The 24065-nt window shown below is 36.1% G+C and overlaps 1 protein-coding gene across 10 annotated transcripts in view; it reads left to right on the top strand.

Moving 5' to 3' along the window:
* TNRC6A (trinucleotide repeat containing adaptor 6A) overlaps window positions 1-24065 on the top strand; it is a 112438-nt gene that overhangs the window by 40986 nt on the left and 47387 nt on the right. For 4 of the 10 annotated variants that reach the window (XR_005054131.2, XM_036991984.2, XM_036991982.2 and 1 more), the window contains 3 exons: window positions 388-409; window positions 14606-14683; window positions 19280-19690. The exons of 1 other annotated variant lie outside the window; for it this stretch is intronic. Coding sequence is in view for 8 of the 9 variants with exons in the window: in XM_036991984.2 (XP_036847879.2) it covers window positions 388-409; window positions 14606-14683; window positions 19280-19690 (511 nt within the window). In the remaining variant the exon portion in view is untranslated. The remainder of the gene's footprint in view (window positions 1-387; window positions 410-14605; window positions 14684-19279; window positions 19691-24065) is intronic. 5 more of the 10 variants (XM_073215397.1, XM_036991983.2, XM_073215398.1 and 2 more) reach the window with 3 other exon arrangements.

The following is a 24065-nucleotide window of genomic DNA, read 5'->3' as shown; positions in this document are numbered from 1 at the left end:
GATCCATTAAATGTAAAGGTGACAGTTACATAAAAATCACTTTAAAAGTAAATGATGACAGAAAAAAAAAAGTAAATGATGAGGAAAGTGCAGTTCATTTTTAAAATTAATTACATATTGTCCAACACTAATGTCTTCTGCTTTTTGTTTAATGAAACATTCCAAAATTTATTAAACATTGTATAGGGACAATGGGGCACATCTGTGGGAAAAGCATGCTTTCTTTGCATATCTTTTCCTGTGCAGCTCATCTAAATGACAGGTTCCTTATTTAATAGAAGTGTATTTGTCTTATATAATAGTAATTATACAAGCATTTTATCATAACAATCCATTTCTTTCAGTTTCATATTTACATTGTTTTTTGTTTGTTTGTTTTTATTTTAGGCCACTGAACAAAAAATCAAAGGTACGTTGTTTAAAGCTATTTTTATTGTTTTTTTCATTAAAGCAAGGTTGTTGATATGCTTTTTATTCACCTCTAGGATGGGAGAGAGAGAGCATGAAAGGAACAGAGGGGTGGGGACAGACTTCTTCAGTGACATCACCTTGGAGTCATCTTTTGGGGTTTATGGTTTATTGTAGTACATATTACCGCTTTTAAAACACACTACCTCAACAGCTACCTTACAACTGTCTCCTAGGAGAACGCTATTTCCTAACATGCTCCCTTGATTTCAGTCTTTGAGCATATGTACGTTTCCTTCCCTCCTCCATTTAAAGTCTTCTTGTCTGGCATTATCTCTAGGACTCTCACCCTGTCTCTTACTTTATTTTTTGTTCTTTGTATACTGTTGTCCCCCACTTCTTCATGTAGGCAGGCAGCAATGCCCACTCTATATTGTCACTGAGAATAGATTGCTAACATTACTGTCATTGTGCCAGGTCGAATAGCCCCCGGCACATTTCAAGCAAAAGACAACTGGGTGGTAAGGAAAGAGGAACCTAATCCCTCCCAGATCCTGAGTCAGGAATTCCTAGCCCTCTCAGGGGTTGACTATCTGGTAATGGAAGGTACAGGGCTCTCAGATGCTGAACTTGTTAGGCTTAAAGTGTTGGCATTTTTACTTTTAGCTGTATCAGAACTGATACCTGCATATGGTTGCTATATGCAGTCAGTACTTACTCTATTTTAATTTGAGGTCAACATTGGTCACAGTAACATTTACTAGGTGCAGTTGCGTAGGGCTGAACAAGAGCAGTCTTAGCTTCTAGTTTACTTGAGAAATAGTGGTAATAGAAGCACATAACTAAACACAGCATAGTAAAATATGATTTAGTAAGGTAAAAGTGCCTAGGTTGTCCTGGAGCACAGAGAAGTGATAATTAGCTTATTTAACACAGGGGGTTAAGGAAGATCTTGTGATTATGAACCTTAAAAGGTAAAACAGCCAAAAAAAGTGAAATGTCAGAAGGAGCAGCATGATTGAAGGCAGAGACCAGAAATAATGTGATTTTGTTTGCAGTTGTGATATTCCTAAAGTATTAAGTACCCAGTGATAAAAGTGGGCAGGATTGAAGGGTTTTTGTTTTTGTTTGAAGAGACAGTGGTCAGAGGGAAGAGAAGGCATAGAGAGGGTAATTAGGATTTGAACTGAGGTCTTTGCAGTAGGGGGTAGGGAGTGGGTGACAGATGTGTGAGGTGTAATAGGATTGACAACTGGTGAGATCAGAAGAGGACATGAAGGTGATACTGTGGCTTTGAACCTGGGTATCTAGGAAAGTTATAGGGATGTAGAATGATGTAGAGAGGAACATTGCCAAATTAATTTAGTAGGAGCATGACCAAATTAATTTCCTTAAAACTCCACCTTTTTTCACACCACTCCCTGTATAGGAATGTTAAGTTGTCCCTTGCTGTTCTGCTTCAAGACCAAACTACTCAGGTTGGCTTTAAAGACCCTCTTTAATTTGAGCTTCATCTTCTAATGGATCGCTCCAATTACCATTATCCCTTCCTTCCTGATTTCTTAGGATGTTATTATGTATCTTAAATTTGGGGCAATTCATTATATTCTTAGATTTTTTGAATGGCCCCATGGGTATTTGTTTCTCCAAGATGATCTTTGAATATCTACTGTTTATATCCTTTTCAAATATAAATCATCCATTTATATCCATACATAAAATATGAATATATTTGTTGAATCATTATCATTTTATGTTTTCCTCAGTTCTGAGGATGTTAGGCTGAATATATGAAAGTAACTTCAAAATGCATTACGATGTTTTGCCAGCTGTTTTGCTCACTTCATCCTTTCTTTGATGGCAGCTCCCTCATAATTGGTCACGCTCATGTATTTGTCTTTGTGCTGTGTGTAATATCTGTGTGGTGGTCATGGTTTTGGGTTTGTCGTGATTAGCGATTACAGACTGAGGGCTTGTGGGACGTGCTTGGTCCACACTATTGTTGTTTACTAAACTTTTTTGGAATAACTTACGATTTATAGAAATGTTGAAAAGATATTATAGGGAGTTCCCATATACAACCCATCCAGTTTCCCCATTATTAACATCTTACATGTCTGTGGTTCATTTCTCAAAACTAAGAAACTGACATTGGTACTAACAGAACTCCATGCTTTATTTAGATTTTACCATTTCCTCATTAACATTTCTGTTCTAGGATACAGTGCTAGATACGCAGTGCATTTAGTGGTCATGTCTCCCCAGTGTCCTAGTTTTCTGTGGTCTCCATGTCATATTTTTATTATCACCCTTTAAGTTTTTAATTGATTGCCAACATTTAAAAATAAGGAGGATCTACCTAGTCCAGAACTGTAGTTTCTTTTGCAGTTTATACTGTCCACATCATTTTTGTCTTTCTCTGTTACAGAGTCTGTATCACATGTGGCTGCTGAGTACTTGAAATGTGTCCAACATGACTGAGGAACTGAATTTTTAATTTTTTTGGACTGCGTGACTCTAAAGCCTTCTTAATTATTGAGAGACAAGATTTAGTGCTCAGACTGAGCACAGCTAGTTACACTGCAGCACCCCCTATGAATTCTGCCTTAATGAGCTATTTCGTTCTACGGCTTCTGCTGTTTCTGGTTAAATAACACCCACTGAAGTTGCTGCCACTAAGTGGTAAAACAGCTCATATAAAATTTGGATTTTTGTAAAGTATCATAAAGTAAATTTTTGACCAGCCTTTTGTATGTAAAGACAATTAAGATGTTTATTTTTTGATGCAGTGGATTCATGATTGATCTAATAAAAATGTGTACCAGTATAATGAGTGGCATAACGAAATTCTAGGAAGTTTTTATTCTTATTTTGTGACTTGAACTTTGAAAAACTGTAAGGAGCAGGAATATCTGAATATGTAAATATTTGAAATGACTTTTAAAAATACGTATACTTTGCATATCACCTTGAAACAAACAGCAAGGAGTAAAGTGCTGAAAAATTTATAGGAATAGGTAGATAAAGTTTAAGATGTCCTGTGGCCTGTATAATGTGGAGGCAAAGAAGGTGTTAATCTTCCCTCTTCAGAATGTCCTTGGGCACTTGGTTAAGAATACAAGTTGTTTTAAAAAATAGCTTTTTAGCTCTGACACTGGTTTTTTGGAAGCACACTTGCTGATTTTACAGTCCTTGCAAAAGAAAAAGCACTGTCAGTTTTTTTTTAATTAAAGTATCATTGATATATTTTCATATGTTGGCTTCAAGCCTACAACACAGTGGGTTCAACAGTTACCCCCGTTATTGAATCCTCACCCCCTCTAGTGTGGTCACTGTCAACATAGTAAGATGTTACAGAATCATTAACTGATTCTCTGAAGCACTGTTAATTTTTACAGCTAATTTCTTTTTTTTTATCTGCCTACCTACCCGCGTACCCTGCCAGTGCTTTCTTTCGGTGATTTCATAAGTAAGCTATATTCCAGAGAATAATAAACCCTAGAGCTCCAAAAGATGAGGGGTTGCTGGGATGGTAACAGGAACAGAGAAAAATGAATTAAAGTTTTTTTTTCCTGATGTCACATCAGTCCAAAAAAATTAAAAATTATTACTGCTGTTCTTTTTTCTGGATTAGCTAAAAACTCATAAAAATAGTGAATCAACATTTTTTAAATTGAAGTATCATTGATACACAGTCTTACATTGGTTTCAAATATATGACACAGTGGTTCAACAGTTACCCATATTATTAAGTTCTCACCCCCACTAGTGTGGTTACTATCTGTCAGCATAGAAAGATGTTATAGAATCATTGGCTATATTTTCCATGCTGTACTGCCATTCCTGTGACCAACTTATGATTGACAATTTTTGTACCCCTTTATTCCCCTCACCCTCCCCTCCACCTCCTTCCCCATGGTAACCACTAGTTCTTCTCAGTGTCTGTGAGTCTACTGCTGTTCATTCTGTTTTGCTTTGGTCAATCAACATTTAAAACATTTTTGTACCTGCCACAATTAGAAGCCATTATTCTTACTAAATTCTTACCTATTTGTTTTCTTTATTTTTTTTAATCAAACACAATTTCATTGCTTAAATCCATTGATCTAGGGAGTGATCAAAATATTTGAGAGCTTTAAGTCAGCTGCAAGTCATTACATTGGAGACATCATGATAGCTAACTGAGCAATTTGTGCCATGCATTGTGCTTTATGTATACTTCATGTAAACAAGGAAAATAAATATGTAATCACTAGTACAAATGGTCACCAGTGATTCAGAACATGTAGTAGGAAAAGGTCCTAAAAGCTTCGTGTGCTAAGAGTAATCCTTTAGCTGTTGAATTTTGGGAAATGTGTGAGACCACGGGAGGGGTTAGGGCAGCAGGCTGGCAACTCTGAGACTTCATACAGTAGGATGTTTTAGAACTAATGTGGGAGTAGGGCTTCAACAGTGTGTACTAGCACAGTGTAAGCCTGCATTTTTGTAGATGAAATCAAGGTAGTAACAGTTGTAACATGCCTTTTGGTCACAGCTGATGGGTGTCTGAGCCAGGGTCTGACCAGCAGCTCTGCTGGACTCTGGGCTGCCTTTTCTTGGAAACACCCTGTAGTTATGTGGAAGACAAAACAGGAATGCTACACTTCTGCCTATGCTTTTTTTTTTTTTTTGAGAGGGCATCTCTCCTGCCTATGCTTTTAATAATATTCAGTGAATGAACTAAAACAACAAATCTTTAAAAAAATTCAGGAAGATAATGTAACAGATTTTATAGTATTTCCCTCTTGGTTGAACACAAAGAAATAAATTTAAAATTCTATCACCAGTATAACTGTTTGACTCAGGAAGACATTAACAACTTAGTGATGTGTCGGGTGGTTGACTTTTCAGGAATCATAAGAGAAAGCTCTTAAATTATTTATTGCATCTTTGAGTGTTGAATTGAAAAAAAATAGGGGTTTTGAGGACCAAGCAAGAAGCTGATTCTAAAAGCCTTCTCCATGCTTTTCAGACCTCTGTGCAATGAAAACTGATCCTTTTAATAGAGCAAAACCTGACTGCCAATTAAGTTTGAAATGTCTTGCTCCAACTCTTTCAAGGAATGTAAAGAGACTTTTACCAAAAAAAATACATAGCTTCCATTTCATGCATTCTTCAGGAGGACGGAGGAAACACCTTCTGAAGGGCTTGGGTGATAGTAAAGTCCCTTTCTACTGTGCTTGTTGAACAAGAAATTGAAAAGGTCAAAGGGCACAGTTTAACTTTTGTAATACAACTGAGATGACTGACTCAGTTTGAATCTAAGAAAGGAAAATGTCCCTTGCCATTAATAAATAAAGGAGTTCTTTACTTTCTCTTTTAATCATCACTGCCAGGGTCAGCCATGTTTCACAATCGCATGAGGTCGTTTTGGGAACAACAATAAATGAAAAATAATTGGGTAGTAATCCACTAAGCCAAACTTAAGATCCAATCCATATATAAAGTACCTTTGTTTTCTTCATTTAACATTCATGAACTATTTATTCTGTGCTGACCCTGTTTCATGTACTGTTGGTGATCACCCCAAGTCCTTCTCTCCACTGTGCTTTGTTCCCATTCTCATCTTTGTTTTAGTGTAGTAAAGGTAAATATATTTACCTGTGATCTCAGCTTACCACTTCATTTTTTCCATACAAAGTTTCTCAGTCCCCAAGCTTCCTATGATAATGATAGTGGATCGACAAAGGATTGCTGTACTGCATAGATGTTCATAGGAGAGAGCAGAGGACCAAATCGATCATGACTTGAAATGTATTGCCTAACCTTGTTCACATAATGGTTCCCGTAGAAAACTGTATTCATGGGGCTGTTAGGGTAAACAGAAGAGGCCACTTAGAGCCAAAAATGCCAATCCTAGAGAGTCTGGTTACCCAGGCTCTGGGGTGCTCCATCAGCACCTACAATCTGTTTCTGCCACACAGGTTGGGAAGTTCTGCTGTTGAAATTGGGGCTCAGTTCGGTGTTTTTCTCCACATTGTATAATGGAAATGTGACTTTTGTCTTACAGCCAGGTGTTAAGTAATACTGTGCAGACCAGTTCTGATTCCAAATGTGCCATGATAGTACTTTTGCTTTATGAGAGATTTCGAAGGCAAAGAGTTGTGTGCTATCTCTTCAAAGGAAAAGCAGAGGTTCTCACTGGCCAAGAATTTACTAATGGTGAATATGTTTCTTCTTGTGAAGATGTCTTTGAGCTACGTAACAAATAAGATTTGTAGCTCTGCATTCACAAGGGCGGGGAGAAATGGGCTACTTAGGATATAGTCAGTAAAACTGTTATTTTTAGGCATATCAAAGTCACCATTTTTCCATTTCTCCTATTGAGAAAGAAAGTAAGTTTATACAGATTTATACATGTAAACCTAAATTTATGTACTCAGTGAGGTAATGGAAAATTCCTAAGACTCCTCTTTGCTTTAGGTAAGAACCATTTTATTTCTAGCAAATGTAGGTGTGTTTGCTTAGAAATACTAAATTATTAAAATAAGTAGAAATAAAAGATTTTTTTTTAACTTAGGTATCTGTAATGAGACTGGAGCAAAACAAAGAAGACAGAAAATAGATACGAGAAGCAGAGATTAGTGCAGTTAGCAAGGTAAACTTGTTAAAAACTAGGTTTGTAGACTGACCCGTTGTTGTTGGCAGCTTGTGGGAGCATCCTGAGGTTGTGCCCTGAGCCCTGACTTTCTGCCTTAGCAACAGTTAGGTCTTCATTTTCAAAGAAAACAAATCAAGAGTCTTCTGGTTTAAATTTTGGAGTAAGAATAAGGATAGATTAGCAAGTGTAGTGTTACCTGTTAAAACCAGGTAAGAGAAAGCTCCAGACTGGGGAAAAAAAAGTCTATATCATAATTGGCACTTTTATATTCTTTCAGTTCTGATAAGAGAAGCAGCTGTGCCTCAGAATGCATATGAGCGAGGGTGCCCTTTCAGTGCTGTAGCCATAGTGAAAGTGCCTGAAAAAAACAGGACTTAAAAGCAACATTTGGCCAGAAGCAAAAAGCATTGAGTCATCTACTAAAGATAATCCTGGAATTTTAACCTAAACACAATTTAGTGTTTGAAAGTCCAGGCTTCTGGTCAGATGGACTTGGATTTTAATACTGCCTTTGTAGTTCTTATTTCTGTGACCTTGGGCAAATTCCTTAACCTCTAAACCTCACTTTGACTCTGTTAAAAGGAGGTAATCCAGGCTACTTAATGTTGTGGGAATGAAATGATGTAATATAGAATTTAAGCCACAGGATCTGGAGGTACTAAATGCTTAGTATAGTTCTTATTATAGATACTGGTTATAAATTTTTGATTTTCAGCTTTCAGAGTGACTAAGCCATAGTTATTCTCTTTTTGGAGAGTTTGCTTTTGCTTTTGTAAGTAAGTTGAAACTTTATACTAGGAGGAAATTGTTTTGGGGGTCAGATTTAGTTTTAAATTTTAGCTCTGCCATTTACTAGATATTTGGTCATGGCAGCCTTCTTCTAAGCTTTGGTCGTCTCATCTGTAAAATGCAAGTAATATTTCAAATTTACAGAATCATGATGAGGATTAAGAGATACAAGATATATTGCCTGACATCCAGCTGATGATACTTGATAAATTTTAATTTCCATCACTGTGGTTGTGCAGTATCCTAGCCACCTTTCAGCCCCTTTAAACAACAAACTAGCAGTTTCCCCAGTCATTTCAGAATTCCTCTTCACTTAGACGATGATTTGCTCTTTCCTCTCGTTAAAGTAGAACCCAGCCCAGCATGGGTGAATCACAGTGTGTTGTCTCGGCTGTAGTGCAAGGAATAGCTTGCAACATGAGCATGTGATGTATCATCTGTAAGTTTGGCAGGTCAAAAGTGGCATTTTATTGCTTTGGTTTATATTTAAAATGGAATCAGATGCTCAGTAACTTGTACTATTTCCCTCTTAAGAATTTCCCATTTTTGTTTGTTGCCCATTTATCTCTTGTGCCTAAGTGTTTGTTATCAACTTACACGAGCTCTCTGTATAATAAGCTCGTTAGCATTCCATCTGATGTGTTTGATGCAGATATTTCCAACATTGTGGACTATATCATATGTTTGAGGATGAGATACCAGGCAGAAATATCTAAACTTTGCCAATACCAGATCCCATAGGGAGTGCATATGCAGAAGGTGAAGATGTAAGTTCAGAAGAAGGAATGGATTAACTAATGTTCTTATGCTCTTAGTTTGAACTCCAGTCCTGAACTCCAGTCCTAAACTCTAGTGACTGTTGAATGCTTCCCTATGTTCGGTTTAACAGCCTTAAACCAGAACAGTACCTCTTTTCCTTCCATTAGGGAAAATTGAGGTAGGCAGTGGGAAGGAAGAGAATAGATTACTTGAAGTTGTTCCAAAGAACAAATGTTTTCCAGTTTGCCTTTTAATTTGGAATACACATACACGCACATACACACCTTGAAAAAGTATACTGCATAATTTTATTTGGTCAAACTTAACAATTTTTTACTTTTGATTCCTTTACTCACCTTTATTGAGGGAACCTGCATTTTTCCGGATTTAGAAAAATTTTTGCCTGTGTTTTCTGAAAGCTTTTAAATACTTCAACATTTTAGAGTATTGTTGGATTTATCTGAACTTAATTTTTTCTAATTTAAAAAAATCAGCTAACCATACTGTAATTTCTTAAATAATTTGTATCTTTAGTGACTTACAACAATTCTTTAATTGTATAACTTTTGTGACCCTCCTTAAATTTTTTAAAAGCACTGCAGTGTGTTGGGTACTTTTTGGTTCTTGTTACTAACTTCCGGTTGAATTGTTAGGTATTGTCTCTTTTTTGAGTCACAAATGGAAGTCAAAAGCTTGTTCGTTGTTCCTACAGTATCTATGAGAACAGTTTTCCAAATTTACTCAGACATGAGAACCACATGCAATATTTGTTTTAAAACATAAAATTATAATTTAGTACATTTGTGAGGCTAAAGAATCTGTTTTTAACAAGTGCTCCATAGCAGTTCTAATTACATAAGTTTGGGGATAATTTCTAGAATTTTAAGTTTTTATGAAAGGGATACTTAAGGGCAATCTTTTTTTCTTATAAAGCACGTACTACCTGAAAAGTGTATTTTGCATCATTCCACTTGTAAGTCCAGGGAGAGGAAATCCCAGGGCAAAATGCCTCTAAAAATTGAATTAGTCAAAGGGAGAAATAAAGTTTAAAACTGGTTTATTGCTTTCAAACTGCAGCCTGGGTCCTTCTCGCTTTCCTGCTCCAGCAGAAGCAAAACCAGCCCTCCCCCTCACCTCTCAGGTAAAGAGAAGTCCTCCATTGCTCAGGTAATTACCCATTGATATGAAGATGAACTTCTCTCCACTCTTGAGGAATGATGCAAATGCACTAAAGCCATACTTCTTTCCACCTCTGACACCTATTGATATGCAGATGTGCTAAAGCCAAGCGATATATTTTGGAAATACTACAATTTTACCTGCAGCACTTTACAAAATCTCACATAGTTGGACAAGATTTGATGGACAGATTAACCAAAGATCTTGGAACATCATATTGTGAATATTATGTGCGTATCTTCCAGCTCTTAAAAATCTATACTTTAGAACAGATATACCTTGCTCAGATTCCTTGCTGAAGAGCAAAATTTGTTATTAGGGTGGTTTCATCCTGACTTTCATTAATGATGCTCAGGGAAATACCTTACTTGTTGATTTAAACTTAGAGGATTTTATCAGAGACAAGTCAGCTTTGTTTCTCTGTTGGTAATTTAAGATGGGAGGTGTTTGGGTAGAAAATAGAGTTCCTACTTCTGCATTGAGTAGGAAAATAGAGTTTAAGGGAGCAGAATGAGGTGCTTACTCAAGAAGACCCAGAGACTTCCCTAAAACTTCTTTATTTTCTAGGGTCTGTGAATGAATTAAAACTAACTGAATTCAGTGTAATATTTGTTTTAAATTTGATTGCTAATTTTAAACTATCAAAAACTGAATTTTGTTTATGATATCTTGCTGTTCGATATTTTTCCTTAGGAATTTTTTTAACAATAATATTTGCTTGTACCTGTATAAAATGGAAATATGGTTTGTTATATTTTGTATTAGTTTTTAAGTCTTATATTTCAAGTTTATAAAACAGCCATATCCTGTTAAACCGATTTGCTAAGGATTAGCAGAAGGATTGGCAAGCATTTAGGTATTTCCCAGATTGGTTGGTGGCACTTGAAACTGCAGTCATTATCCACAACAAAAATTCTAGCACTGCATCTATGTGTATCAGCTTAAAAGCCATACTTCCTGCTCTGTGCCCTTTAGGGCCCTTCAGTATTCTAGAACAGACTGAAGTTAGTATAGGAGGGGGGATGTATATTATACAGGGGAAGTATACTATAAATCATTCTGTATGCTTATTAATGAGGAGGATTTTTGTAGCAGTACAATGTTTGGTCATGTTATAAATAAATTGAATTTATAAGTTCATTTTAATTGAATAGAACTGCTCTTTGCATCTGCAGCTGGGTTCTTTCCCTTCCTGACCCCCACCTTCTAAAATACAAGAATATAAGGAGATGGAATTCAAGTTATTGGGCCTCAAATACAGTGGAAGTTGGCAGGCAGTATTTCCAGGGCAGTGGAGTGGCACTATGTCTTCCCTTTGAAAGCTGCAGTGTGGGAAAGCACAACTTTCTTTGGATTTCCTTGGTGTAAAGAAATTTCTCATCTGCTTTATGGTTTTCATAGATCTGTGCCTTTTGAAAGTCTGTGTCCCAATATGGTAATGCTGCTGCTATTCATCAGGAAAGCTGGAAGAATTGATTTCACCGGATCTGTTTACTTCTGATCACGAGGCAAATTCTTTAAGTGCAAAACATATTAGAAACAATAACAGTAGAGAAGAAAGATAAATACTATGTCATGTTATTTGAAGGATAGTTAAAATTTAATACACTAGTTTGTTACCTGTTAAACCTTTATTCCAAAAGTTATTTTATTTTGTGTCTCTGAGGAGCATAAAATAATCCCTGTAATGAAAATTTTAAAGAATATTTATCTATAGATGACACTTATATTTTATAAATATCATTTGAACAATTATAAGGATTTTTTAAGCATTGAGCATTTGGCATTTAACCTGATTATTTGGCAGCTAGAAATTTTGCCTTTGAATTTTTGAAAACCCTAGCTTGTTAGTACACTGCTTCAGTACACTTTAATCTTGTTGTTTAGGCATAATCTCATTTGAGAATGTAGGAAATTTTTTCTTAATAAAAATAAAATATAAATCACTTAGAATCCTATATTGCTCTTTGGTGTGAGAATAACATTTTCTGAGGAGCTTTCCTTTGTACATGCCATCTTGTCCTCAGAGAGCTTAAGTTGATGGTTTTGTTTTGCCTGTATAGTGGTACATATTGAGATTAGAAATACTAATTTTAGGTGAATTTATAAGTTGCCAAAAAAAGTCTTAAAAAGCAGTCTGCATTCTGCAGTTGCTTATTCAGTATTTAAAACTGGCAATTTTAACTACTTCATCCTTTCAAGAATTTAAATGCAAATCTGTATGTGGTTTTATTTTCTGGAGGTCAATTTAGTACTTTATTATGTTAAAGTGAAATCATGTCTTTAAATGGCATTTGTGTATATTATCCCTATTATTTGTCTCAGTATTTTCAGATTTACATTGCAGCCAATATGTAAACTATTATGTAAAGCTAAATTGTATAGATTTAAGAAGGATAAGAATAAAGGAGGGGCTTGAGATTAAGGATGGTAATTGGTATTTGGGGAATTTGGTAGTAATCCATGGTGGTTGATGGTTGGTTCATATTTAAACTGTTGTTTCTATTAAATTTGTAGCTAGCCAAAAGGAAGTTCCTTTATTATTTTCTGAAATAAATTTATTAAAATAGCATTTAGAAAATATTATTTTAAAGATCTAAGTAAGTAAATATTTAAAATAATGAGTAAGTAAAATAACATTTATCTTTATAATTTTAAAACTCGGTATTTTTAGAACATTGGATATTAAATTACCTGTTATCTCTCCTTGGTTTTTTACTTGAATGTAAGACAATTACTGTGCTTTTTTTTTTCCCAGTTCATAGGCTTTTTAAGAACACTTTTTTTAGGTATATAGAATGATAGGGTGTTTTTACATAAGAAATACCAGAAAATGCATGAAATAGCAAGTAAATTTAATTGCAATATTGGTTCATTTCATTCTTTCACAGATTGGGAAGAAGTCTTGATTTGGAGGACAATTTAGGAATATGTTGGTTTAAATTCTTTGAATAAATGATTTTTCCTTTTTAAAAATTAAAAAAACTTGTTTATTTCTGGGCCAACTCAGATTTTGCCCATTTCCTTTAAACTCTGCAAAAGACCAGTTAGGCCACAGTATGGCAAAAAAATGTAAAAATAAAAAAGTGTAGTGGATTTGTGTATTTTATATTAGATGAATGAAATTCTTAATATTTTTCTGATATCGTGGACAATATGTTATAACTGATAGGGTGTCTTTCCACATTAGCAGTCACATTGTCTGAACTCATCTTGTTCTCTGGACACTGGCTCTGGTTTTTATTTTAGAGTAGAGATTTGTAACCACTGAGTTATTCTCTTCAGCAGCATACAAACCAGCTGCCATCGTTGTATTTACTCTTTCTACTTCTCTTGATCATATTTTGTTCCTCTTCTTTTCTGACTGGTTCTTGATGATTCTGCCATGTAGATGTCGGTGTTCCACAAAGTTTCCTCCTCAGTATCATTCTGCATTGTTCTTCAGGTTCAGTCATCTCACATATGCTGACAGTTACTAAATTGTTCATTCAGGCAAGTAGTTCTTGACCATGTTCTGTGCTTGTGTTGGGAATGCCATTGATAAAGGGGAGAACTAAGAAGCCAGCACTTACAGAGTACGTGCGAAGTAAAGGATGAATAAGAGTTTTATGGGAGTAGAGGAGGGGAAGTTGCTAATCATAAAATGCTTCTAAGATTAGCTGAGGTGGGGGGCAGCAATTTGTTGTTGCCTAGGAAAAATGGAAATATTTGCAAGAAAATATCAAGGTATTTTAGGCAAAAGGAATAGCATGACAAAGCAGGATACCTTTTGGAGAATGGCAAATATTTGGTGTGGAAGAGGAGATGTATGTGGACATAGAATATAAATCTGGAAAAGGGTAGGTAGAGGCCATGTGAAGGACTTTAGATTAATTCTGAAAACATTTTAGCAATAGATAATTTGGGGCAGAGAGATGATAAATTTGGGGAGAAAATGAGAGGGGCATGGGGGACAGGGTCAAGACTTAAGCCCAGGAAACAAATTAGGAGGTTTTTTTAAGAGTAAATTAATGAGAGGCTCAATCACTGCAGGATGCATTTGAATTATATCCAGGAGATAATCTGTTGGACCTGTTGACTGACTAGATCTACATACAGGGAGAATTTGAGGAAGAGATCTCTGCTTGAGTAATCAAATTGATAATGAGGCCATTTGCTAAAATAAATGAGTCCTCCTGTCCTGCCTCTGATGGTTACAACTTGTTTACTTCTTTTCTGTCTGCTGCTTAAACTTACTCTTTAGGTCTTGCCATCGCTTTTCATTCTGCAACTCTCATGACTTCTTTTTCACCTGTCTGCTGAATCCTAAATCCATATTTTCAGGCCACAAACTTTTACTGAACTCTAGAACCATCTATTCACTTGCATTCTACACATATCTGATAGTAGTGGTTTTCAGAGTTTATTTAAGGACTCCTGAGAGGTTGCCTGAGGCTGAGTAACACACTGGATGCAGATGTGAGAATCAGTCTATCTGCCTTCTGTTAAACCAGGTATTAAAGATTTGCAAAAATGTAAAACAATGCATGTGCTAAACTAACTTTTTTTTTGTTTTGGAAAATTATTTTTCAAAACATATTTAAGTATGTAAAGGGTTTATTTTTTAATGAATTAAATATTTTTTAAATTTCTAATATGGTAAATACAGGTGTAACCAACATAAACAAAAGATCCTTGGTGTTCTCAATAATTTTTAAAAGTGTAAAGGGGTCTAAGGCCAAAATGGAGAATTGCTAATAGTAACAACAAGCCCAACATCAAAAAATAAACTCAGCCTCTCTCATATTCTTACCAAACTTGATTTTTGTCTCCTATTTTATGTCTTGTCAGTGCTACCATTGCCTGCTGAGGTTCCAGACCAGAAACCTAGGGTTCATCCTTATTGCTCCTCTTTTTCTCACCTAGATGGTAATGGTAATCCCTAATATTTACTGAGTACTAATCATGTTCCAGGGGTTAGTCTTAGTTCTTTATATCTATTGTCTTGTTAAAGCCTCACTACCACCCTACATGGTGTAGGTATTAATACTTATCATGCTATTTTACTGATGAAGAAACAAAGTAGTTAAGTACCTTGCCCATGGCCATACAGCTGGTAGGTAAGTTGCAGAGCCAAAATTTGAATCCAGCCAGTCTTTTGAACCTGTACTATTTTTTGTTCTGGAACAGTTTATTGGAGATTGATACTATGTTTCTTGAGGTTTTATATACGCACTCCCTATAAAGTCATCTGGACCTGATGCATAAAACCTTCTCTTACTCTAGAGGATCTTCTCCTTTATAGCTCATTCTGGTAAATTATATCTTAGAGATGAAAAACTAGAGTCTACAGGCCAAATTTGGCCCACTGTGTGTCTTTGTATATAAAGTTTCATTGGAACACAGTCATATCCATTCATTTAATGTATTGCCTGTGACTTTTTTTTTTGTGCTACAATGACAGAGTAGGTGGAACAAAGACTGTGGCCTGCAAAACCTAAAGTGTTTATCTCTGATGCTTTACAGATAAGATTTGCCAAGCCATATTCTAGAACATTGTTTATTTTAGCTGTGTTTTCTGTTTTATTGGTTTAGATTGTAGATAGTGTTTTCTTGTCTTTCTAGAATCTGTATTTGAAGTTAATGTCTTTTTTTTAAATTCCCAGTGCTATTTATATTTCTTTTTCCCCATTGTTTGGGATTTCTTAAATTTTGTCTGATTTATTTATCCCATCTTATGCTGTGTTCTATAACAATTTAAGTAGCATTGACTTGGTGATAAATGTTTCTTTAAAGTATGTTAATAAAAAAAGAATATATGGTAGGATTGATCAGTGAAACTTTCTGATCCTACTAGGTGATTTCATAAATTTCTCCATTTTGTCTATGCTAAATAATCTATTTTTCCTGTTTTCAACTTATTTATAGAGTTGAGCCTAAAGAGATATCTTAATTTTAGAAAATCATCTCTTTTTCTATTTTCATATTTTAAGAGCTAGGTTAACTGATTTTTTTCATTGAACTATGCCTTGGGTTTATTGTTTCACTTGTAAATTCATCGATTTCTACCTCTAATTCCTTTCTTCTTTCTTTAATTCATTTTACACTTGAGTTGGATACATTATATTCATTCCTGTTTATTGAAAATAAAGGCTGTGAATTTTTCTTTGAGCACTGGTTTAGATATATCTTAAAGTATGTATATTATTTTCACTATTTTCTTGATAACCCTGCAGTAGTTTTGGTATTTATTTCTTCAACACAAAATTTATTTAAGGCAGCTTCATTTGCTAGTTTTTTTGTTCCTACTGTGATTGCATTGTAATTCAGAAATACCTATATTATTTCTGTTTACACTTCATTGATGTTTTCTTTAGGGCTGGATGGTGTGCTTGTGTGTGTTTACTTTTTATTACTGTTTCAAGGATAGTTGTCAAAAAAGGTATTTTATTAAACTTTTCAAGGTATATGGTTTTTATATTTTTTCTGTTTTTCTTCATCTGGAATACATGTTTTGATACTAACTCTTTGTATAAAGGTTCTTACCTGTTTATATCTTTTAGTTTCATTTATCAATATGAAATACCTTTTTTACTGCCTGTTGAATTTTTAAAATCTGATATTAATACTGCTTTCATTTAAATTTTGTTAATCTTATTTGGCAGTATATGTGTCTCTCTGTTTTTCCCCCAGTTTTCCTGTACTGTTTTTTTGTTGCAGGGGTGATTTTTACAAAAATACATTCCTTATGTTTTTCTTAACAGACTTAAGAGCTTTTATTAAGTTAAAGAGCTTCCATTAACAAGTGAATTTAACCCAGTCACATTTATTATGATAACCTATTTTGGGGCTTATGCTTGGTATCTTATTTTGTATTTCATATTAAGCACAATGTTGAAATAATTATTTCTATTGCATTTTTTGTATCTGTTGAGCAAATCAGGTTTTATTATTTTCATTTTTTGCCTTCCAGTGGTTTGGATACTTCCTGACATAATTAGCCTAAATTTTAACTACATGTACATGATAGCCAAAATTATTCAATATTTATATCTTATCCAGCAACCCCATCCTTGCCATCAGCCCATACACTGTTTGCTTCTATACTTTCCATTTTTACCTTTGAAATTTTATTTCACATTACTTGGTTTTATAATCAAATAGTTACTGTCCTAATGTTTTTACTGGTTTTAGTGAGTTTTCTGGCCCCGGAAGTGAGCAAGTACCTAGCTTAGCCTTATTTTGCCTGTGGTACTTTACCAGTAAGAAGTGTAACAGTTCTTTGAATTTGAGGTAGGGGTGGGGTTGCTGGGTGATAGATGTAGATATTGTTTCTGAATTCCCCATCACTTTTTGATGTAGTGTTAGGGTTCCTGTACATGTCTTCATGTTGGTCATCACAGTGTTCGCATGTAGGTTGTCTTCTAATTCCTTGAATGTATTAAAGGGTATTTTCCTTCTGCTGTTTCACATAGATAACATCTTGTTTGGGTATTAAATTATCCAGTCTTCCCCTTTTAGTAGTTAAGTAGCAGACAGCTGCCCTGTATTTCAGCAGTGGGCAACTGTACCACTTTAAGGTTACATGCAATTGCCAGATATGCTGAGCCCAGCACTAAGCATGTAGAAGCTGAGTTAGCATCTTATGTTCCTTTAAATGTCTTAGTTACATACACTTTATTGTCTCCTTTGATTTCGAAGGTACTAGCATATTCTAGTACCTTTAGAATATTCTAGTGCCTTATTTTCCTCATGACAAAGGAACATATCTAGGAGCATTAAATTGTCTGGGAGACAAAGCTTTCAGACATAAAGTAATTAGGCCTAGAATGTATTTGGCCCAAATTATTAATAAGAGGCTTTTCATTTGCCTTCAAGAAGAATGGAAAGGATTCCAAGCAACAGCTATTTATGTTTTCAGTATGATTCCTCTTGAATTAAAGTTTGTTTGTATTACTTCAGAAAAATCAGCCACATTAAAAAAAAGAGAGAGGCCAAACCACGTATTAAAAAGTATTAATAATATAGACTAAATCCACCAGTTGTTCAGAGAAAGAAGACAACAGTGAGGCTAGACTTAAGTCTGGGAGATCCTAGACCTGAGAGTGTGTGAGAGGAAGTTGAATGACTATTGGAAACAGCACCAGTAACCAATACTATCATGGTGTCATACATTGTAGGCATTTGATAAGTATTTCTTTAATTTGGGCCAGAGTAATAGCTTCTGTTTACTGAGTGTTTACATTATGGTAGCTATGGGGGCTAGATGAAGACTGTACTGTATGATAAGGAAAAAGATACAGAGATAACCCAGCTAGTGAGTGGTGGGCCTTTTAAATTTCAGGCCTAGGGCTTTTAACCCTTGAACAGAGTTTTCTCTCAGTGTCCTCACTGGTCCCATGGAGACACAGTGGCATGTCTGAGGGTGCATCAAAATCTCCCAGAAACATTAAACTGTTACAGAAGTACAGGGTGGTATTGTGCTAGTCATTAAAAAATAGCTCACTGTTTATATAGTCTTGTGTTTGGTGTTCTGTAAGCATTAACATGTAACCTTAGCATTACAAGGTGTAGGTGTCACCCCATTTTGCTGAAGAGATCACAGGCCCAGTCAGGTTTACACAGATGGCTCGAAGACATAAAGCTTAGTAAAGGCAGAGCTGTGGTTGAAACCTGGATCCATCTGGCACCAAAAGGTCATATGCATTGCTGCTTCCTGGTAGTTTTAGAAGTCGGGTATATTTTCACTAACTTAAGGCATTGCCATCAATTTATTTGCTTGCTTACTCTCATTTAGGAGTCCCAAAACTGACTGTAGTTTTTGATTGTTCATACAACAGACAAATGGCTGTTTCTCAGATTTGCTTAAGATTGGGTATCCAAGTTATTTCTCCAATTTTGATTAGCTCATAGATTTAATTTTATTGTGTTTGTATTTACTTCCCTATTCTGAGTTTGTCTAATTTGATTCAGACCTTACATTTTAACCACAAAAAAACTTCCTTATAAGCCTTCTTGTAAGGAAACTGGCAGGTGGTTCTCTATCCTTGATGTGTTGTCTTTCAAAGATGAAAAATAGGGACCAAACACATTAAAAATGAGGCAGATGAAGAGCAGTTACCAGGGAGTTGAAGATTCTTTTGGATCACCAAAACTTGATTTGCCATGTTTGTTCTTGTCTTTATTGTCATTGTGAGTTCTGTATTTGTATAATCAGTGCTTGTTCCCTGATCGCAGAATAATATGGGAGAGACACAGTGAACATGAATTGTCATCTAGGCCAGGAATACCTGACAATGGTCTCCATGCCCCTTAAGGGATAGGTAATTAGTGAAGTAAAATTTGACTTTGGGCAGTGATCTCTCCTAAGAAAACTTGAGCCTGTGAATGAGGATATTCTCTACACACGGAAAGCTAATGTTCCTTTAGGATTGCTTTCTTAGCACCTTTTTACTTAGATGGCTTGCTATGGAGGTACACTTTACTGGCTAATCTTTTCCACCCCTTTTCTTTTGTTGGGATTAGTGCCAGAACAGATAAAGCCCAGTGTAAGCCAGCCTCAGCCTGCCAACTCTAATAACGGCACTTCCACAGCAACCAGCACTAATAATAATGCCAAGCGAGCCACAGCCAACAATCAGCAGCAGCCGCAGCAGCCGCAGCCGCAGCCGCAGCCGCAGCCACAGCAGCAGCCACAGCAGCAGCCACCGCAGCCACAGCCACCACAGGCCTTGCCTCGGTATCCTCGTGAAGTTCCACCACGATTTCGCCACCAGGAACACAAACAGCTTCTAAAGAGGGGTCAGCATTTTCCCGTCATAGCAGCAAACCTGGGATCTGCTGTTAAAGTGTTAAGCAGCCAGTCAGAAAGCAGTGCTTTAACAAATCAACAGCCACAAATTAACGGAGAGGTGCAGAACAGCAAAAATGAGTCAGGTGAGAGAAGGCATTTCTTACAAGACTCCAATTGTCATCATTAGCAGTGTAGCAAGTTCATAAACTCATGGCTTTTGGTATGTATTTGCAAAATAAGAATTCTGTATAGGGAATTATAAGTGGGGAATCTTAAAGTGTTTCCTGTATGGTTAACTGCCCCTCCTACTTCTAAAGTGATTCTACCCATTTTAATAAGCAGCTTATAGCTAAAAATCATAAGACTAGCTAAAATTGAGTATCCTCTGCCCCAAGTTATGTGCCAAGCAGTTGTACGTGTTACTGCACTTAATCTTCAGCACCCCCTGAGATGTAAGTTATTCTTACTTTCACCTTGCCACAATCACCCAGTTACTATGTGCCATAAAAAGACTGCCACACATGAAAATTGTATTCTGACAGCACATACATTCAGTTACTGCGTCAGAATGGCTTTTCTACTTCAGTAATGATGGTGAGGCAGAAAAATCAATCTAGTATGTGGTCATAATTTTCTCAAAACTCAGTTTGTTTCAACATGTTTTGAATAGGCTCTGATGGTTGGTTTGCCCATTCATTTATTGAACTATTTTTGAAGCTTTTTTTTTTTTACCAAAAGTTAGAGAATTGAGGAGAATCAAGGTTCCCATACATGAAAACTGGCACAGCATCCTGGTTATGAACAAAAAGTCTCCAGAGCCAAGTTGACCTGGTGTTTAAGTCTAACTTATCTCTGTACCAGCATGTGTGACCTTCGGCAGGTTACTTAATTGCTCCATGTGTCTGAATCCCATTTGAGCAGCCTTTCCTAAGTGTCCCAGTTAGAGTTATTCTCTTTCTTCCTCTGTGCTTTCTTATATATATTAGGAACTACTGTGCATTATATTATGGTATTTCACACAAATATTAAGTAGCAGAGACTGGACTCCCATCGATCTGATTCCAGAGCTATGCTTGTAACATGCATGCTGTGCTTTGGCAACATACTGAGTAGATAAAGAGGAAGAGAACACGTGATTCTTTTCTAGCATAGGTAATTAGAGAAGCTTATTATTATTAGAGAGGATATAAACTTTAATTATCTTCCTGCATTAATATTTACTCTCTACTCTGCCCCTTTAGCTATTTATTACCTGTGCAAGCTTGGTCAAATCACTTAAAACACACCTGACCCACTTTCCCAGTCTGTAAAGTGTGGTCAGTAGTACCCAAACTGTAAGGTTGCTTTGAGGATTAAATCACGTAATGTGTTAAAGCAACTAGCTTAGTAGGGGCTTGCACTTTTTGGGAAGAAGAGTCTGGTTTTAGAAATATTAAATGCCAAGCAATTAATAATTTATCTTGAAGTTCATCTGGGGCGTCAGATTAGAAGCAGATATATTGAGTTATCAGCATAATAAAAAAGGTTTAAACTTTAGGAGAAGTTTTTTAATACAGCAAATAAGCTTGAGTAGCTACTACTGTAAGCTAAGTGATAGTATGTGTTAACAAAATAAACAGGGAAGTGGGGTAATAAATTTAGAAAGTGGTATGTTAAATATGCTTTTTCAGTTTGGTAAATGAAAAAGCAAAGCTGTTTTTGAAATGGAAACAACAGGAGTGTAACAATGTTGTTTCTCAAAAATGGGTATGGGTCAAAAAATCCAAGTGTTAGAGGTGTACATTCAGATGAGAAGGCCAAAGATCCGGACATAGGAAGATGCCTTCAAAAAAAGGCTGAGAAGGCAAAATGTCCTGCCTGATTCTGAAAGGACTGTGGGGTGGACTGTGTTAAGGTCAGGGTCCAGAGAATACAGCAATCTGAGGTCTGGAATTAAATCCCCAATCAGAATGCAGCTGGTGAAAGTAAAGCGTTCTGCAGAAGACCACAGATTGGTGCTTCTGTCTTTTTTAAAATCTTGTGAATCCCTACTTACCAGCATATGTCACATATTTACATTAAATTATCTTTATAGGTATTACTAAGAATCATGATAGAAACTTTAGCCACGTGATAGGCCATTGGGTGTCTGTAAATCAGGGAAGACAAGACCAGTCTGTCTGGCTCCTGAAGGGTTAAGAAGAAGAAGAAGAAGAAGAAAAGTGGTATAATAATTAACCCTTATGGAGTTCTTACTATGACCCACACACTGTATTAACCCATTTAATCCTCATTTTACAGATTAGATAGTATCACCTTTATTTTATAAATTTGAAATTAGCCTAGGGATCAATAAGAGTATGTGCTTGTATAAACAGCATGAGCAACAGCCTAGAAACATGAAAACTCTAGGTTGTGAACTACATGTATTTTGTAATCATAGGAACATAATCCTATTTTCATTTTTGTCTGTTTGTGTTTGGCTTATTTGTTTCTCCTGAACAAAAGTAGATTTGGCATTTTAATTAATACACATAGTACAGTCATAGAAATTTGCTTGAAGTTTTCCTGGTAAAAATGAAGAACACTGGCTGTGCCTCCTTGTCCTCATACAAGGCATTTCTCATTGGTGCAGTGTAATCGGAGTGGGGATAGTACCTAGATGAGTTTAGGTGCTTTTAATCAGGTCACAAACTAAATGCCTTCACAAACTAGCAGGTAAGTTAAGTAAAAGATGAAAAGGAATGATGAGACCTGTGGTAAATATTTTGATTTTGTACCCAGCCTAAATACATTTACATTCTCATTTGAAGTTTTTAGAACCCTGTACTGATCAAACCAGACAACTGCAGGCTGAGCTGCCAGTTTGTGACTGTTACCTCAGACACTCAGTGATGGTCTCAGTCAATCAACATTTTAAGACCTTTCTTTTGCAGTTGATTCCTTAGAGTCCTAAGGTCCCAAGCCCTGCTATTGTCCAAATACACCTTCTATTTATTTGAATGAAGGGGTGGCCTATAGACCATGTTAATAAAAGATTAGCGGGGGATTAGTATGTTTAACAGGGCTGGCAGCAATATTATTCTTACTGGCCAGTTTTCAACCCAAATTTTATCATCTGACTGACAAGATACATGCAGGAAAGTTAAATAGAGCAGCAAACACCCATCTTCCCTCCACCCAAATCCAACAGTTAATATTTTCCCATATATATATATAGTGTAATCAGAGAAGGGGTACATTGTAGCTTTCTACTGTGTTAGTAGTATATTTAAGGGGGAGGAGTATGTGGGTGTTTTTTCTGTTATTGTTTATCTCTTTTCCTACATTTGAACTTGTTTAAAAAAGAAGCTCAAAGGCATTTGAGCTATAATGATGAATGACTAAGAATTGGGGCTGTTTAATGAGTAAATGGTAACATTAAAGTTTCCAGAGTTAAAGATTAAAGCACTGTTGATCCTATCTGTGCTCTTGACTGTCTTTTCAGTGTGGTATACATCCTTGCCATCCTGTAACTTCCACTTCCTGCTCTCAATTTGTACCTTTCCTTTGGTGTATAAACATTCAGGTCTCTGTCATCCTTTTAAAAAATTCCTTTAAACCCTATTCTGTTGAGGCTGTTAAAGAATTTCTCTCAGTTCCTAAAGCAATAGTCTGTATTTGCTCTTCATTACTTCACATAACTCAGTTCTCCGTAATCTGGTTCACTTGACTCAGATAGCCCTTACTAAGGTCACTGGTCTTCTGAACGTTATATTCAGACTTTTTTATTTTTAATTGTGTTAAAGAACAGACTTACCCATTTTTATCTCTATTAATAGATGTCTACACTTTTTATTGCTGATCACTTCCTCCTCCTTAAAGCTTTTTCATTCTTTCATTTTTCTTTGACCAGTTTTCAGATTTTTTTACCTCCTGTGGCTTTGTTTCAAATCTCTCCCCACTTTAGGTTCATGTCCTCTAGATGTCATCAGCTGATGCTGGCCCCTCAAACTCAGCATGTTCAAAATTGAATTCACTGTGGCACCACATACCTGTTTCTCCTTCTGGGTTCCATTGCTCAAAAGATTGGCGCCCTCTATTCTTCATCCAGTCATCCATCAAGAAGTCTTAACATGCTGACTCTCCCTCTTCTTGTCTCACAGGAAACTGGTTTACCCTGCTGGTTTTAACTCCAAGATCTCTCTCAGCTTTCTGCCGTGTGCTGCCCCCACTGTTGACCTGGTGGACGCACTGACCATCTGGGCAGAGCAGCAGCCTTCCTGGCTGTCTTCATAGCTGTCTCCTCATGACCCTCGCTCCATTTTTCAGTCGAAACAGTTCACGATCCATGCGTTACATGTGGCTGTGTTACATTGTGTATTCTTTATCTAGAGCACGTTGACCTGCAGCCTGTTTCGGCCAAGTCATTTTGAAGATGGTCACACCCACTCATCTACCTGTCTGTGACTTCTTCCAAGCTAAAGGGGCAGAGTAGCTGGCCAAAGAGACCATCTGGTGAAAAAACGTGAAATACTTGCTTAATTAGGCCTTTATAGA

The sequence above is a fragment of the Manis javanica genome, chromosome 10, assembly GCF_040802235.1.
Source record: "Manis javanica isolate MJ-LG chromosome 10, MJ_LKY, whole genome shotgun sequence".
In the NCBI taxonomy this organism is placed as follows: domain Eukaryota; kingdom Metazoa; phylum Chordata; class Mammalia; order Pholidota; family Manidae; genus Manis; species Manis javanica.
Note: the sequence above shows the minus strand (reverse complement) of the source record. Positions and strands in the feature narration are given on the sequence as shown.